The sequence below is a fragment of the Vicia villosa genome, linkage group LG3 (assembly GCF_029867415.1).
Source record: "Vicia villosa cultivar HV-30 ecotype Madison, WI linkage group LG3, Vvil1.0, whole genome shotgun sequence".
NCBI classification, from domain to species: domain Eukaryota; kingdom Viridiplantae; phylum Streptophyta; class Magnoliopsida; order Fabales; family Fabaceae; genus Vicia; species Vicia villosa.
Window position 1 is genome coordinate 29833032 of NC_081182.1, and position 17394 is coordinate 29850425.

The 17394-nt window shown below is 36.5% G+C and overlaps 1 protein-coding gene across 1 annotated transcript; it reads left to right on the top strand.

Annotated features, from left to right (window-relative positions):
- The first annotated feature begins 563 nt into the window (after positions 1-563).
- On the top strand, positions 564-2740 carry LOC131660838 (putative cyclin-A3-1). The gene is made up of 8 exons (XM_058930185.1): positions 564-1085; positions 1169-1401; positions 1493-1568; positions 1656-1732; positions 1833-1866; positions 1956-2105; positions 2205-2339; positions 2421-2740. Exons 1-8 carry the CDS (start codon positions 780-782, stop codon positions 2484-2486), a joined length of 1077 nt encoding a protein of 358 aa, XP_058786168.1. The 5' UTR covers positions 564-779; the 3' UTR covers positions 2487-2740.
- Positions 2741-17394: the final 14654 nt, after the last annotated feature.

A 17394-nucleotide genomic window follows, 5' to 3' on the forward strand; every position in this document is an offset into this window, starting at 1 on the left:
AAAACTACAATATTTTATAGATCTAATACTAACTCTCAATTTTTAATTTTGCATAGATATTAAAAAACCTTCCTCAATTCAATTTATTCATATGTTTTAAATCATTCTAATATAATTTAAGAGTTTAATCAAGATGATGCATTGATAAGATAAAATAATTTTATACTGATATTTAATAAAAATATACTATTTTGTCATATCATATCATACAAATAATTTAAAATCTTAAACATAATTTAACAAAATATACAATAATCATTAGTTGATTGTGTAAAAATTAATTTATATAAAAAATTGATATCTTATCATCTCATAATTTTATTTGACACATTCATAAAAGAAAAAGTTATGTTGCAAAGTAATTGAAATAAATCATTTTATTTTTGTTAACATTTTATCTATTTATTAATTATTTTATGAGTAAAATTGAAAACTCAAAAAGGTATGTTTTTGAAATTAGATTCGGTGTTTTTAACTTGACAGAACGAGCGGAACAAAATGGCGGCAATATGAAAAATTAACATTTCATTGAAAAAAACCCACCGCAAACCTCCCAATTTCAAACCAAAATTAAACACTCAACCACTCAAATTTTCGAGAAACACCAAATAGCGCCATGGTTTTTCATTTTGGCGAAAACATTTTCAAAACCCCTCTTTCCTATATAGACACAATCTCCCATTTTTCATTTCTTCATCCCCATTTCACAAACCCTAATCTTGCTCCTCTTTCTTCATCTACGTTTCCATCTTCGTTTCCACTTTTCCATTCTATTGAAGATGCAGACTCGCGGTTCAAGAAAGAGGGCAAACGCTGAACCAATTGTGCTTAACCCTAAGAAACAGAGGGTTGTGTTGGGGGATCTTCCCAATCTACAGAATGCATCTGTTTCTGAAACTCAATCCAGTGGAAAAGTTCAACCTCGGAAGAATTCCAAGGGAAAGAAATCCGCAACTGATGTTTATTCTTTTGAGAGTTTCGATTTGGATAAACCGGTTCAGAGAAAGTACAACGCAAAACATGAAATTCAACATATTGTTGAACCGTATGCATCTGATATATCCAACTATCTTCGCCACATGGAGGTAATTCATATATTTTTTCACTGTTATTTATTATCTGTAATTACTAGGTTATTAAAGTTTTGATTTTTTTGTTTGTTTCTTAGATGGAGAAAAAGAGAAGACCTATGGTTGGATACATCGAGAATGTTCAGAGATTCATTACAACAAACATGAGGGGAATATTGGTGGATTGGTTAGTTGAAGTTGCGGAAGAGTACAAGCTTCTTCCTCAAACGCTTCATCTAGCTGTTTCTTACATTGATAGGTTCTTATCTATTAATGTTGTTAACAGATCCAAACTTCAGTTGCTTGGTGTTTCTTGCATGCTCGTTGCCTCGTAAGATCCATTAATTTTTAACTATTAATTTTTTTAATTAATGTTGTGATGTTAGTTTGCTTATGCATTTGATTTTGTTTTTGATATGTAGGAAATATGAAGAAATCACTCCACCAAAGGCGGTAGATTTCTGTCACATTACTGATAACACCTATGAGTTGAAAGAGGTGAATACCCTATTCATACCTTTGGTGTTAGTTAATTTCATTTATTACATGTCTCTTTGTTTATAATGTTAATTACTGTTGATGTAGGTTATTAAAATGGAAGCTGAAATACTTAAGTCACTAAACTTTGAAATGGGAAACCCTCATGTTAACACATTTCTAAAGTAAGTGCATTTTCATTAAATGTATGTTTGAATATCGTAAATTTTGTTGAAATGGAATTAATTGGACTAATTGTGTTATTGTGCAATTTTTGTGTTTCAGTGAGTTTGCTGGGTTTGCTACTGAGAATCAAAAGGTGAGTGTAAATGTTTATTAGTTGTTTATTGGTCATTTCAGAAACTTTTATTATGTTTACTGATTTGTGATTTGTATTTTCAAATGTAGACTTCAAAATTGCAAATGGAGTTTCTATGTAATTACCTTGCTGAGCTAAGCTTGTTGGACTATGAATGTATAAGATTTTTGCCTTCTACTGTTGCTGCATCTGTTATATTTCTTGCCAGATTTATTATTCGACCTGGTGTACATCCTTGGGTAAATATTTGATGTTATTTACTTTAATCTATTTGTATCTGTGAATGAGTAAGGTAATAAATGTATTTCAAGGCAATTAATGTTGAGAATCTATTGCAGACTTCATCACTTAGTGATTCCTTGGGTTATAAATCTGCTGAGTTGGAAGAATGTGTACTCATTTTACATGATTTATATTTGTCAAGAAAGGCGGCGTCATTGAAAGCTGTTAGGGAGAAATACAAGCAACACAGGGTAATTGTTTAAGCCTTTCTTATTGTTTTAGTTACTTTTATTGTGGCCTGTTGAATAACTTGGAATCTTTGTCTGTAACAGTTCAAATATGTTGCAAACTTGCCTTCACCACCAGAGGTGCCAAAACAATATTTTGAAGAAGAATGATGTTGGTGAACGAAGTTCATTGCTGACAAAGAGTACTTTTTGAATTGGGCTAGAATGAGGGGGGTTATACACACAAGGGATGATAGTTTCATATCTTTAGGGGATATAAGCGGTGTTTTGCAATAAACTTAAACAGCCTTAGGCATAACTTTTTTGGTGGCCAGATACTTGCCACAGGATCTTTGTACATATGATATGATAATATCATTAATGATACTTATTCCTGTTCTTAAATGATGCTACTCTGTTATTGATATGTTTGTTGTTCAATGTTGTTCTGTTATTGGTATGGCTTCAAGTTTAAACAAATGGATTACATAATGTGTTTTTCAATGGGGAATAAAGAGCATCAGACATTTTACTCAAATCTGTAAATATATGAAACTGTTATGGATCCCTTCAATTCCTTGTTGGTGAAGACAAATGTCCATCATTATCAATAGGCAAACAACAATATTCAACACTAACTACCATTCTCATGTCCATATTAGATAATGTACATTCAAAATTGAATTTGAGCAACTGGGAAGGACTCCCCTTCTGTAGTAGACAACAATTAAGTTATAGTTCATTCTAATTGAGAATGGATTTGAAGAGTTCTTTGTTTTTGAGTTGTAAATGAACAAAATACATGAATTTATACAAGTTTCTAAGCATTATATGCCATATATGCCAATGCAATTTATAGCACACAAGAAATCTCAATGACACATTTCAGATTACTCTAGACTATGCCAAAACCCCCCTCGTCATGAGTTCAGAATATATAATCCAGAATATGCCAAAATCCCCTTAACATGGGTTTAGATTATAGAGTCCTAAATTGTCTGCAACAATATTAGAGTTCATTTCTTTGATAATAACACTTTTAAAGTACAAATAACATAAGTACATAACCAACAATCTATAATAACATCAAATAAATAATAATTGAACCAAAAATATTCAAACTCATAATGTAGGATATCAAGTCGAATACATATTATACACAAATACAACCAAATTCAAACAAAACGATCATAAGAAATTGTCCTACCAGGTCACACAAGAGCTACTGACCCTCATCTTCATCATCTTCTCCCCCAAGCGAGTTTTGACTTCTCTCAAAATCTCTTGGGACAATTGTGTTGACTTTTGAACCCTCTTGTATGGTCCAGCAAGAGAGTAATCCGGTGATCATGTCTCAGATGTGCTCGCATGTAGAGACCATACTACCTGCATTGCCATTCTCCTTTGCTTTCTCTACGAGAGTTTCTCCTCATATGATAAAGGTGGTTGGATCAGTATGGGAATCAAGAAGGCATGCAATATTCTACAATACAACCTCATGTATCCATGCATAGTTTCTCAACCATGGATGATCTGCGTGCCTCATCCCTCAAGGAACAAAATATAGCCCAACTATTAGCCCAACCAAGAGAGTAATAGATGTTATCCAGCATGCTTGTGACTTGATGATAGGAGTAGTTTTCGAGCACCACATTATGTGGTAGAAGATGATTTAGGCGCTCTCTATATTACTCTGTAGTAGGATGTACATTCGTAAGAATGAAGATATTGATACATATCTAAGTCTTTGTGCTCTTGGTCAAACTCTCATCCATCAATATATGAAAATAGAGATAAATCCATCCATGTCTTGATAAATTGATACTAATTAGTAAACAATATTGTATTCTAATCTATTTTAACCAGTCAATTAAATAATTACATAGAAATATTACCAGAATCAATATCATTTATCTTGCCTGCTACTTCATCATGCTCTTTGTCACAATATTCTTCTCCATACAAGAGTAAGTCAATATTGTACTCCCCTAGACATAATCGTCCATTGTCTATAAATATTCTTGTCCTTATAAAAGTAAGTCAATATTCTACGCTACTTATCAGAGACTCATGGACGCCGTCTTCTCAAAGAAAATTTGGCACAACCTGAAAGTCTACATCAATGATATGATAATGAAGACATCAAAAGGGAAGAGCCACACTATATATACATGAAAGACATCCTAAAAATTTTCTTCCCTAACTTCATCCACTCCCAACCAATTAGTAACTTACTTCCACACCTGTTTCGCAACCATACATGACATAAATAAATGGGAAGTGTTTTCTTGTTCAGCAAAACACAAGGGGCACACCAAATTCTGATTACTCTGAATTATACATATTCTACTAAGTTTATCTCTAATAGGTAGCCTGTTTAAAATTGCTCTCAAACCAAACAAATGAACCTTACTCGGGACTTTGGATTTCCAAAGATAAATTAATCTGCTGGAAGTAGCAGTATCCAAATCTGAATCCGATTCGTTTGCCTTAAACAACCAATCATAGATGCTTGCCATGGAAAAGCCTCCACTACTAGGCCACACAAATGTATACTCCACATCATAATTATGCGTTGTGTTCTTGAGAATTTCCTACAGCTGCTGCAACTGATCCCGTACAATATCAGTTAACAGGTTCGTTTTAAACACTAAATTCCGCATCCACATATCATCGACCCAGCCTCCCAAGTCCGCAACCTTCATATACATATATGCTACAAACAAAAACAGCTCCAGAAAAGTCACTGCCAACAATTTATGCCTAGTTCAGCAATAGTTCAGAACTCTATCATCAAGCCGTTACCAAGCTTGGCCCAAATTAAGTGACTGATCTAGTTCTGGTTCGCTATTACAGATGTACCGATGGAGCAAAGGTTAGACTACCACAAGGAATTTTGGATTCTGCAAGGAATAACTGAATTGTGGAGAAGCTGTTTGTTCAAATCTCCATATCTGTAAGTCAAAAGATCAACCCAAATATTGTGAATAGGAATTAGTTTAAATGTATTTATTTAGTGTAATTACCGATATAGCCCTGTAACCTTTATATATACGAGAAATAATAATGAGAAAAGTATGAAGCCAAGAATTATTGACATGGTATCAGTAGGTTTTCGATCAAACCTGTGAGTCTTAGGTTAATCTTGGCTTTATTCAGCGACACCCCACTGGGTCGCTCTTGAAATCATCTCGGTAGATCTCGTTTCTCGGTAATTGAAATCATCTCGGTTCTCGGTAATCTCTTCCAAGATTGCGATTCTAATCTCTGGTGCTTACAATCGTGTTTCTGGTAGTGCTCATAAGTTACAATTTTGTTATTCCTCCTTGTTTGCAAATCGTGTTTGCTTTGATCGTGTTCTCGTATCGGTGTCGGCAAGTATTCTGAATTAGGGTTTTGATTTGGTGTCGGCAAGTATTCTGAATTAGGGTTTTGATTTGGTGTCGGCGAGTATCCTGAATTAGGGTTTTGATTTGGTGTCGGCGAGTATCCTGAATTGGGGTGTTGATTTGGTGTTGGCAAGTATTCTTCAGTGTTCTGTTGGTGTTTCTTGTTTCACGTTAATTACGTTAACAAAATTGTTCTTAAGTCATCTCTGATATTATGACTTCCGAAAAAGAGAGAGATCATATTTGTGTTCGTTTTACCGGAAAGAATTATCTTGTTTGGGAATTTCAGTTTCGGATGTATGTCAAAGGGAAAGGATTATGGAGTCACTTGGACGATGTCTCTTTGGCACCGTTAGAGACAACTGACTTAGATGCATGGGAAATAGAAGATGCTCAGATTATCACTTGGATTCTCAGTACTATTGATCCTCACATGATTAATAATTTGCGATCTTTTTCAACTGCTCAAGAAATGTGAAACTACTTGAAGCGTATCTATAACCTAGATAATGCGGCCAAACGTTTTCAGTTGGAGCTAGACATTGCCAATTACAAACAAGGCAATCTGTCTGTTCAAGAATATTATTCTGGTTTTTTGAATTTGTGGACAGAACACTCTGCGATTATACATGCTGAGTTACCCAAGAGTTCTCTCGCGGATGTCCAAGAGGTCTATAATACTAGTAGGCGAGATCAATTTCTCATGAAGCTTCGTGCAGAATTTGAGGTTGTCAGAGGTGCCTTGCTGAATAGGAATCCTGTTCCTTCTTTAGATACATGTGTCGGTGAACTTCTCAGAGAGGAACAACGTCTTGCTACTCAAAGATCCATGTCTCATGATGTTGTCATTTCTGAGTCTTCTATGTTTGCATATGCTCCTCAGGGTAGAGGTAAAGGTCGTGATATTCGACATGTCCAATGTTTCTCTTGCAAACAATTTGGACATTTTGCTCAGAGTTGCAGTAAGAAGTTTTGTAATTATTGCAAGCAGCGGGGCCATATTATCTCTGATTGTCCCACTCGTCCTCCACGATCAGCACAACGGTCGGTGCAAGCATTTCCTGCTAGTACAAGCTCTGCAGTTGGTCCTTCCATCACCAATCCATCTAATGGTGGTGCTCTCCAACCTGAAACAATCCAACAGATGGTACTTTCCGCTCTTTCAACCTTGGGAATTCAGGGTAAGTCTTCGAATGTTTCCTGCCCGTGGTTTCTTGATTCTGGTGCATCTGTAATACGGTGAACTGACTTTTTATATAATCGAAATGTTGCGGTTAAGCAAGAGTCGCCACCGACCTTTATTTTATCCAATTTTAGGAAAGGCTAAAAGAACAGGAAAAGACCTTTTAAAAAGATTTTGAGTTCGGGGGGTAATTTATGCAAAGGGAAGGTGTAAGGCACCCTTTGCATCCATGGTTATCCATGGGCTCTTAATTGCTTAGCTCACTTGTTTGTTTGAATTGTTTGAAAAGGAGGTGTGAAAAAGTAGAAACTTTGAAGAAGAACTTTAGCTTGTAAATAAGCGTAGTCTTTTTGAATTTGATTTTGAAAAGAGTGGAAAAAGAGTTTTGAATTTAGAGCAAGCAATTAATAGCAACTACCCTAAGTTAGAAAAATTGTTCTTTTAGTCTTTCGGGCGAAAGGATCTATCCATACCATAAGAGGGCAGGAAGTCTTTCAATTGGATGTTTGAAGGGTCATCGAAGTATCGTTCGCCATAAGACTGTCCCTTGCCATAAAGAGGGCAGGTAGTCTAAGGGAAGGATATAATAGTCATTTAAGGCATCATGCGAGGATACCTTAGCAATAGGGACAAATTATTTACCGAAGCAACATCGAGGGAGTTTCAATAACTTTGAAGGCGACAGGCAACATTGCTTTAGGTATCCTCGGAGTCGAGGGACTTGACTATTTAGTACACTTAAAGGCAACAAGGCAACAGGCAACAAAGGCAACCAGAGGAATTACCCTAAAGGTGTGTGGGTGGCACAATCACGTGGTTCAGTTCAAATATTTTATCTTGTATAGTTAGTGATCTAACGTTTGATTAATAGTCTTGCACTCCCTAATTTACTAACCACGCAGTAATATAATAATACAATTTAAGTGCCTTCAAGGCCAATCAATACAACCGGTAAACAGTTACATAAGAATAGGGGAAAGGGGACAATGAAACCAGCGGATCCCTTAATAGGGTTTGACATAAGTAATAAAAAGTAAAGTTTAGGGTTACCAACGTCCGTAGCTTTGGCAGTTTGACAAACCTTTGGCTTTGATTGATGAAGGTTGATGGGGCAGAGATTTGCCTTGAAGCGTGAAGCATTGACCCTGACCATTGGAGAACTGACAACAGGAAAAGAAAGCAGTGAGTGTATTAATTATTCGAGCCCAAACCTTATTTAGGGCAAAAAAGGCAAAAAATGATGACATAAAATAAAGGTCAAATTAAATAAGAAAAGAATAAAAACTTAGCTTTTGATTAGTGGAGCGCGTGGACGGAAGCTTCTGACGATAAACCTGAAAAGTTGGGCATAAAGAAAAAGGATGTAGTGAGTGCATGGCTAATTCAAGGTAAAATAACAAAAATAATATTTAATCAAAATGAATAATAAAAATAAAAGGAAAGAAAAAGTTTAGAAACTTAGCTTTTTGATCTGACGGCGCACGGTCGGAAGAATTTTGATTATTAACCCTGAAAGGGCAAGGGCAAATATTTTTAGTGTAGGCATGTTTTTCGTAAACCTCCAACAGTTAATAACAATGATTGATTTTCATACTGAAATAAAATTAGGTTTTAAAGTCATGGGTCCAACATGTAGAGTGACTGAATTAATATATATAATGAAAAATAATCGAAAGTTGATTAAGTAAGTTAAATACCCATGGAAATATTTGTTTGATTTTAAGAGTAACATTTTAATAATTTACAAAGTAATAGAAGATATAAATAAATAAAAACAAAAAGATTGATTTAATAAATAAATAAATTAAGAAATCTTAGCTATGATTGTGTGTGGTTTACTGATGGAGATGCATGGTGGTATTGCAAGCTGGGGGACGTCTGATCATACACTGACGCTGATCCATTGGTGGAGATGCGAAGACACATCGTGCACATGCGGAGACGCGTGGTACTGGATCGAAGGACACCATAGCACATGAATTAACCAAAAACATTCCACCACCAGGATTCGAACCGGCGACATGGAGGATGAAGGATCAAACACGCTACCAACTGGACCAATGACACTTCATGATTTGGAAACACGCTTTGATAATCCTATCACGTTCTAAATAACTGAACTGCAGAATCCGGCGAGACTTCGTCTTCTCCGGCGACGGTTGTTTTTGCGACCTGCGTAATAACGTAAGAAAAACAACAAACTCCGCCCAGATCCGCTAAAAGTGATGCTACAAATTCAATGGAAAGATTAGTTTTCAATAATAACGCTTGCGGTTATAAAAACGAAAGGATGAGACCTTGATGCTCTACAATGGCACGTCGTCATGCTTGCATCAAAACCGCAATTAAACCAACCAGTGTTCATCAGAAGATCGATTTCAACACGAATATATGGGCAAATCGAATTGAAATTGCTTATATATATGAAATCGAAATTAAAGACGTAAAGAGTAAAAAGTCATGAAACCAGAATTGGGGTTTTGCGATTTAGAATGATTGGCTTGCTCCTGAACGACTGGGATGTATCAAAATTTCCTGAGGAATTCATAGGGATGCTTTGTATGACTCAAATTGTGCTGGAACTTGGTCTGCAATTTTTCTTCAATGTCACGGTTGCTTGTTTGCAGTTTTGGAGCGGATTTATGTACAGTGACAAAGAAGAACATAAAATAATGTGTTGTTTATTGTTTGTGTATGATGAAGGTGCCTTATTCTTGCCAATCTGGTTTTTGTTTGTAAGAAAAGGCATAGTTTTTGTGCCGATGAAATTGGTGGATCATGTGCCTCTCCCCTAGGTTAGGATTTGTTAGTTTGTGAGAGAATCAAAAATATGTAAGTATCGGTCCCTCCCCCAATAAGGGTTATGACAGTTAATATATATAATACACATTAGGTTTAAAAACCTAAAATCAAATGGACTCTAATTAAAAATAACTAAAAAGCCCAAAATTAAGATTTTCATTTGAGATTTATGACTATATTCAACCAATTCAAAAAACTAACTTAAAATATAAAAGGAAAAAACTTTTTTCAATCTTTTTATTTATTTTATGATTTTTGAATATAAGATAAAAAAGTAAAGAATACTATTTTTCAAGAACTTAATTAACAAAACACGCAAATTAGTTAAAAAATAAAAATTAAAACCGATACAATTTTTTGTGATTTTAAAAAAAAAATAAGTAAAAATAAAATTAGTAATTAAAAGGGAAAATTGTGAGTAGTGGGATTCGAGGGCAAATTTTGGGGTATGACAGCTGCCCCTGTTCAATTATCTTAGACCTGAAGATGTAGAGTGGTTTGTATGCCAGTCGGTATCTGAAGGTGGAAGATGATTGAACACAAGAATACCAAGAAATTTGCCCGATTTGAAGTAGGGACTTTTGTCGGAGATGGGCTTGTAGATGCCATCTGATAGTTGTTGGAGTATGGATTGTTACGAAATTTCTGCTTTTGCTGTCTTCCCTTTTTTGAATGTTGAGGAACCGTCAAAGGTATCGACTCAAATCTGTGTTGGGTTATTTAAGGAACCGTCAAAGGTATCGACTTAAATTTGAAACATATCATTGAGGCACCGTCAAAGGTATCGACTCAGATATGTAGATAGATTGTATAAGGAACCGTCAAAGGTGTCGACTTATATCTGAAATGTGTCGTTAAGGAACCGTCAAAGGTGTCGACTTAACTCTTGATATATTAAGGAACCGTCAAAGGTATCGACTTAATACTTGAAAATAGATTGTTAAGGAACCGTCAAAGGTGTCGACTTAACTCTTGTAAATAGAGATAGTAGTATCATGAAAAGTAGAGGTTAGTTTTCTTATGTCATGATGCATGTGTTTATGTAATGAGTATCTCAAAATAAATGAGAGAGTTTGTATGTTGAGAAATGTTTGTTGGAGATTGATCGTGTCGGCACTGTTCGTAGTGACTGAATTAGATCTAAATCCTTTGAACTATTTATGGAGGGTATTCGAAACTAAGTATCAGAACTAAATCGTTGTCTTGATTATCTCTGAACTATCTTCGAAATGATTGTCGAAATTAAATCTCTGTCTTGATTATCTCTGAACTATCTCTGGAGGAAACCCAAAATTAAGTATCAGAATTAAATCTTCGTCTTGATTATCTCTGAACTATTTCTGGAGGAAACCCAAAATTAAGTATCAGAACTAAATCTCTGTCTTGAATGAGTGTCAGAATTAAATCGTTGTCTTGATTATATCTGCACTATATCTAGAAGATGTATAAATAGAATGCAAAAGAAACATTAGTTTTATGCAATGTCGTGATGTATGCATTGTAATTTTTGAAATGGATGAGAGTGTTATGCCTATGCAATGAGACGTATGTATGTTATGAATTAACTATGATATATGATGTATGAACATGAGTTGTGCTATTTCGAAGTATCTTGATTGAGAAAATAAATCTCTAGGTCGTTGCGACTCTGATGCCTGATTTTATTCTGAAGATACGCATCTGGGGATTTATGATTTCTGCTTGGGGATGATCAGTAACTTGATGTTCCCTGACTGGAAAAGAGCCAAGTGTCGGAGAACATGTACCGTTGAAGGTGTAAACTCTGTTGGGGAGTCATGTCTTTGTCGAGACGAGAGCATTTGAAGATGATTACTCTGTGGGGATATGATCTTGTGAACCCGGCTCTGTGGGAAGACGTGGGTGTCTTGAATGTTGCCCCTAGTATTATAGTACCTGCCATTCCTGGATTTAGGACATGTCACTGAATGTTGATCAAGATGTCAAACTGGACTTGCATAGATTTGCCCCAGTTAGTAGGGACTTTTGGAAAGATTCGCCTCGCGAGGATTTTATGAGATGTGCACTATGGGCGCCATGCCCCTCGTAATCATTGGTCCAGGACAATGTCCCATGTTGATTGGGGAGTGGCTTTATATATACTTGGATGCATGCCCTTGATTGTTCGAGCATCCATGAGAGATTCTCGGAATCTTGACTTGATTGCCCCAGATCGATCGGGGGAGTAGTTTGAAATCCTCTTGGGATGTATACCTTTGAATGCTTGGCTTTTGAAAGATTCTTTGAATCTTGACCTGATTGCCCCAGATCGACTGAGCAAACGTGACATGCCCCTTGTATACATAGGAGACATTGCTTCTCAGAGTAACCTTGTCTGTCGGGATAACTTTCAGTCATTAATTGTACCCTGTTGCAAGTTCTTTCTGATGCTAACATTTGAAATTATGTAGCAGAATATGTTTAATAATGAATTCATGAGATGCAATGCATACGTTTGTCTTGAGTTTTAAAAAACATTTAAGCAGGAGATGTAAAAGCGTGACATTTGTAGAATCGTGATGTTTTTTAAAAAACAAAATATCAACTCAGCATTTGTAGTAAACCTTAAGGAGTCGGGATACCTTTGTTGTGACAGTACGCTTTCGAACTAACCATGCTTCAGTTAGGACTTTTAAGGGTTGTAACGTGGCTTGGTTCACGGTTTAAGAAACAAAGGATAATGGCTCAAAATTTATTTATACCCATCCCCTTCATCGTGATATTCTTCAGTCCTAAGCTCAGTTAATTTAACTTATGCATTCAGGTTCCAAGAGACTTTCGGATTTGCACCTTTGATCTTGATGATGGTTTACAAGCAAAGAGGACCTTTGAGATGACAGTCACTTCTTCTTTTTGGTAGTCACAATATTGTGTTGTTCAGGAATTTATTGACTTCCTTTTTTCCATCTTTTTGATATCCCTAACTTTTGCCTGAACTGTCTATTTTGAGCTTACAGTCAGCGGGATGCCTTGATTTTTGCCTAAGTCTTCTTTTGATTTTTTACTTAGCAGGCTTTTCTTTGTATATATGTTTTTTCATTTTTTTTCTTTTTGAAAGATATTGACTGCCTTGCTTAATGTTTGATGAAACATTATTGGTTTTGATTGACATCTCCAACACTTCTTTGATGTGTGCGGATGAACGCTTGTGATTAAAATCTTTGTTGAAAGGTGTATTGAGTGATTCTCTTGAAATAGAATGCACAGCCAAATTAACTGAGAACTACCCTGCCCCAGGTTATGATCAAGGGTTTTAATTTAGTACAAGAAAGAAACTTCTACTTCTTAGGCTCAAAAGGGTTAACGAGGGATTAACATCCTTATATCTCCACTGTTTAGGAATTGAAACAATGCCTGTACATCGTCAACATAGTCCGTTCAAAAGCATACTGTATAAGGTTGCGGTATCGTTTTCGTCATCCTCCCTCAAAAGGTATACAACTTTAGCAAGAGTTGAGTATTACAAAACATATGCGAAGTAAAGATGCAGTTTAGAATGAGCGATAGCGAAGTAATTTATTCAAGACAAACATATGCAATGCACTGATGATGATTATTAAAACAGATAATGTCTATCATGATTTGAATGTTTAAACAAACAGAAAAGAAGCTTGCAAATGAAAGTAGATCTAATGATCCAAAAGTTCGTCCGTCTAGACGTCAATCAATCTTGTCATGACTAGGCATATGGGCGGTGATCACCACAGGGATTTCAGGAGGGTTGAATTTTATTTCCCCATCACCGATCAGATCTTGAATCTTATTCCTCCATGTCCAGCAATTGTTTTTGTAATGTCCAGGAATGTTGGAATGGTATGCGCACCTCGCATTGAGTTTATAGCCATAGGTGTTAGAATTCTTAGGAGCATCCCTCAGAGTAATTAATCTGATCTTCAACAGATGTTGTAATATTTGAGCCGACAACATATTGATTTTGGTGAGTTGACGCTTAGGTGCATCTGGCTTGCGTTGTTGTTGTGGAACTGGTGTAGAGATTCAGAGTATCCGGGGTTCGAGTTTCCAGAATGTGTAGCTGATAAGAATGTTTCAGAATGTCCGGGGTTCGAGCTTCCGGAATGTATATCTGATTGGAATGTTTCACAAGTCTGGGGGTCAAGCTTCCAGAATGTTCATCTGATTGGAATTTTCAGAATGTCCGGGGTTCGAGCTTCCGGAATGTATATCTGATTGGAATGTTTCAGAAGTCTGGGGGTCAAGCTTCCAGAATGTTCATCTGATTGGAACTTTCAGAATGTCCGGGGTTCGAGCTTCCGGAATGTATATCTGATTGGAATGTTTCAGAAGTCTGGGGGTCAAGCTTCCAGGATGTTCATCTGACAGAGATTGATTTCTTGATGGTATTTGTCTGACCAGTTGGTCGACCTGAAAGGCAAAGTTAGTTTTATGTGATGTTATGAATGCAAATGCAATCTTTTCAAGGATCTTTAGGAATTTAGTTAGCAACATTAGAAAATGATTTGGTCGCGTATTTGTCTGAAGAATTCCTTCTTTGAGAATCAAGCTCACCATATCGAGTGGGTCATCGCCTCTGATTCGGGATACTCCTGAATTGGAAGGTACGTGGCCAGAGGAAAATAAATCCTCTTGCCCCTTGCTAGGTATTGAGTCTTTGAATTGGAAGGTGTGTGGCTAGAGGAAAATAAATCCTCTTGCCCCTTGATAGGTACGGTGTCTCTGAACTGGAAGGCATACGACAAGAGTAAAATAAATCCTCTTGCCTCCTGATTAGGTACTCAGTCTTTGATTTGGAAGACAGATGGCCAGAGGAAAATAAATCCTCTTGCCCCTAGATAAGAATTCCTTCCTTGATAAGAGTAACTGAAATTGTATGCCCTAAATCTCTAAGATCCTTGAAAGGGTTAGTTAATGTGCAATGTTATGATGTCATGATGTAATGCAAGTGCAATGCGTTAAGCACAACGTGGGATAGGAAGGGCACAAAAGCTCCTTTAAGAAAACCTGCAAGGAAACAAAGGTTAGTATGTTATGCGAATGCAGCTTATTAGGCCTAGCGTGGGATAGTGAGGGCCAACAAGTTCTTTAACAAAACCTGCGAGACAACAAAGGTTAGTAGCAAATGTAAACAAGTCACACAAGTGCCCTTAGGTTTAGAGGCTTGCATGAAAGACGGTCTTAGGGTAATAAGGACGAGTGAGTCCTACAAGAAAACCTGCAAGAAAACCAAAGGGTTAGCAAGCACAAACAAGTCACACAAGTGCCCTTAGGTTTAAAGGCTTGCGTGAAGTTCGTAGGTAAATACCCTCCCCACTGAAGTTTAGTTGGTTCAACCTGTCCTAGATAAAGATCGGGTTCTATGGTGCTCATATCCCTGATCTTTCTCGTGGGCATTGTCTCAACATGGCACTCGATCGGCCAGCCAAAAGCATCCCTAGAGTCCAATCTCAATGAGTGTAGCATCGAGTATCAACCGGCTTCAGTCAGGAATCCAAAGCCAGCTATCTCGCTACTTCCTATAGGCCAAAGTCAAGTTCAACTAGGTTTCTAAGGGCGAATTAGTGCTTATGACACCACGCGGTAGCCAAATGTCTCCTCGATCATATTCAAGGGCCATCAGGACAAACCAAAGTGTCGCACTAACGGTGGCCGCCAGTTCAACCATAACGATACATGTCGTACAGCCTCCCTGGTCTCATGCCACATACCTAAGGTACACTAGATCCGGGTGTAGGATCTTTCACACAGTAGAATACCCAAAACAACCTTTAAAGATAAAGCAAACAAGTCAAACAAATTTAAAGTGATCCTAGCTCTAAGGTAACCCCTCTTTTAATCGAAAGAATCCCCAGCAGAGTCGCCAGTTCTGTAATACGGTGAACTGACTTTTTATATAATCGAAATGTTGCGGTTAAGCAAGAGTCGCCACCGACCTTTATTTTATCCAATTTTAGGAAAGGCTAAAAGAACAGGAAAAGACCTTTTAAAAAGATTTTGAGTTCGGGGGGTAATTTATGCAAAGGGAAGGTGTAAGGCACCCTTTGCATCCATGGTTATCCATGGGCTCTTAATTGCTTAGCTCACTTGTTTGTTTGAATTGTTTGAAAAGGAGGTGTGAAAAAGTAGAAACTTTGAAGAAGAACTTTAGCTTGTAAATAAGCGTAGTCTTTTTGAATTTGATTTTGAAAAGAGTGGAAAAAGAGTTTTGAATTTAGAGCAAGCAATTAATAGCAACTACCCTAAGTTAGAAAAATTGTTCTTTTAGTCTTTCGGGCGAAAGGATCTATCCATACCATAAGAGGGCAGGAAGTCTTTCAATTGGATGTTTGAAGGGTCATCGAAGTATCGTTCGCCATAAGACTGTCCCTTGCCATAAAGAGGGCAGGTAGTCTAAGGGAAGGATATAATAGTCATTTAAGGCATCATGCGAGGATACCTTAGCAATAGGGACAAATTATTTACCGAAGCAACATCGAGGGAGTTTCAATAACTTTGAAGGCGACAGGCAACATTGCTTTAGGTATCCTCGGAGTCGAGGGACTTGACTATTTAGTACACTTAAAGGCAACAAGGCAACAGGCAACAAAGGCAACCAGAGGAATTACCCTAAAGGTGTGTGGGTGGCACAATCACGTGGTTCAGTTCAAATATTTTATCTTGTATAGTTAGTGATCTAACGTTTGATTAATAGTCTTGCACTCCCTAATTTACTAACCACGCAGTAATATAATAATACAATTTAAGTGCCTTCAAGGCCAATCAATACAACCGGTAAACAGTTACATAAGAATAGGGGAAAGGGGACAATGAAACCAGCGGATCCCTTAATAGGGTTTGACATAAGTAATAAAAAGTAAAGTTTAGGGTTACCAACGTCCGTAGCTTTGGCAGTTTGACAAACCTTTGGCTTTGATTGATGAAGGTTGATGGGGCAGAGATTTGCCTTGAAGCGTGAAGCATTGACCCTGACCATTGGAGAACTGACAACAGGAAAAGAAAGCAGTGAGTGTATTAATTATTCGAGCCCAAACCTTATTTAGGGCAAAAAAGGCAAAAAATGATGACATAAAATAAAGGTCAAATTAAATAAGAAAAGAATAAAAACTTAGCTTTTGATTAGTGGAGCGCGTGGACGGAAGCTTCTGACGATAAACCTGAAAAGTTGGGCATAAAGAAAAAGGATGTAGTGAGTGCATGGCTAATTCAAGGTAAAATAACAAAAATAATATTTAATCAAAATGAATAATAAAAATAAAAGGAAAGAAAAAGTTTAGAAACTTAGCTTTTTGATCTGACGGCGCACGGTCGGAAGAATTTTGATTATTAACCCTGAAAGGGCAAGGGCAAATATTTTTAGTGTAGGCATGTTCTTCGTAAACCTCCAACAGTTAATAACAATGATTGATTTTCATACTGAAATAAAATTAGGTTTTAAAGTCATGGGTCCAACATGTAGAGTGACTGAATTAATATATATAATGAAAAATAATCGAAAGTTGATTAAGTAAGTTAAATACCCATGGAAATATTTGTTTGATTTTAAGAGTAACATTTTAATAATTTACAAAGTAATAGAAGATATAAATAAATAAAAACAAAAAGATTGATTTAATAAATAAATAAATTAAGAAATCTTAGCTATGATTGTGTGTGGTTTACTGATGGAGATGCATGGTGGTATTGCAAGCTGGGGGACGTCTGATCATACACT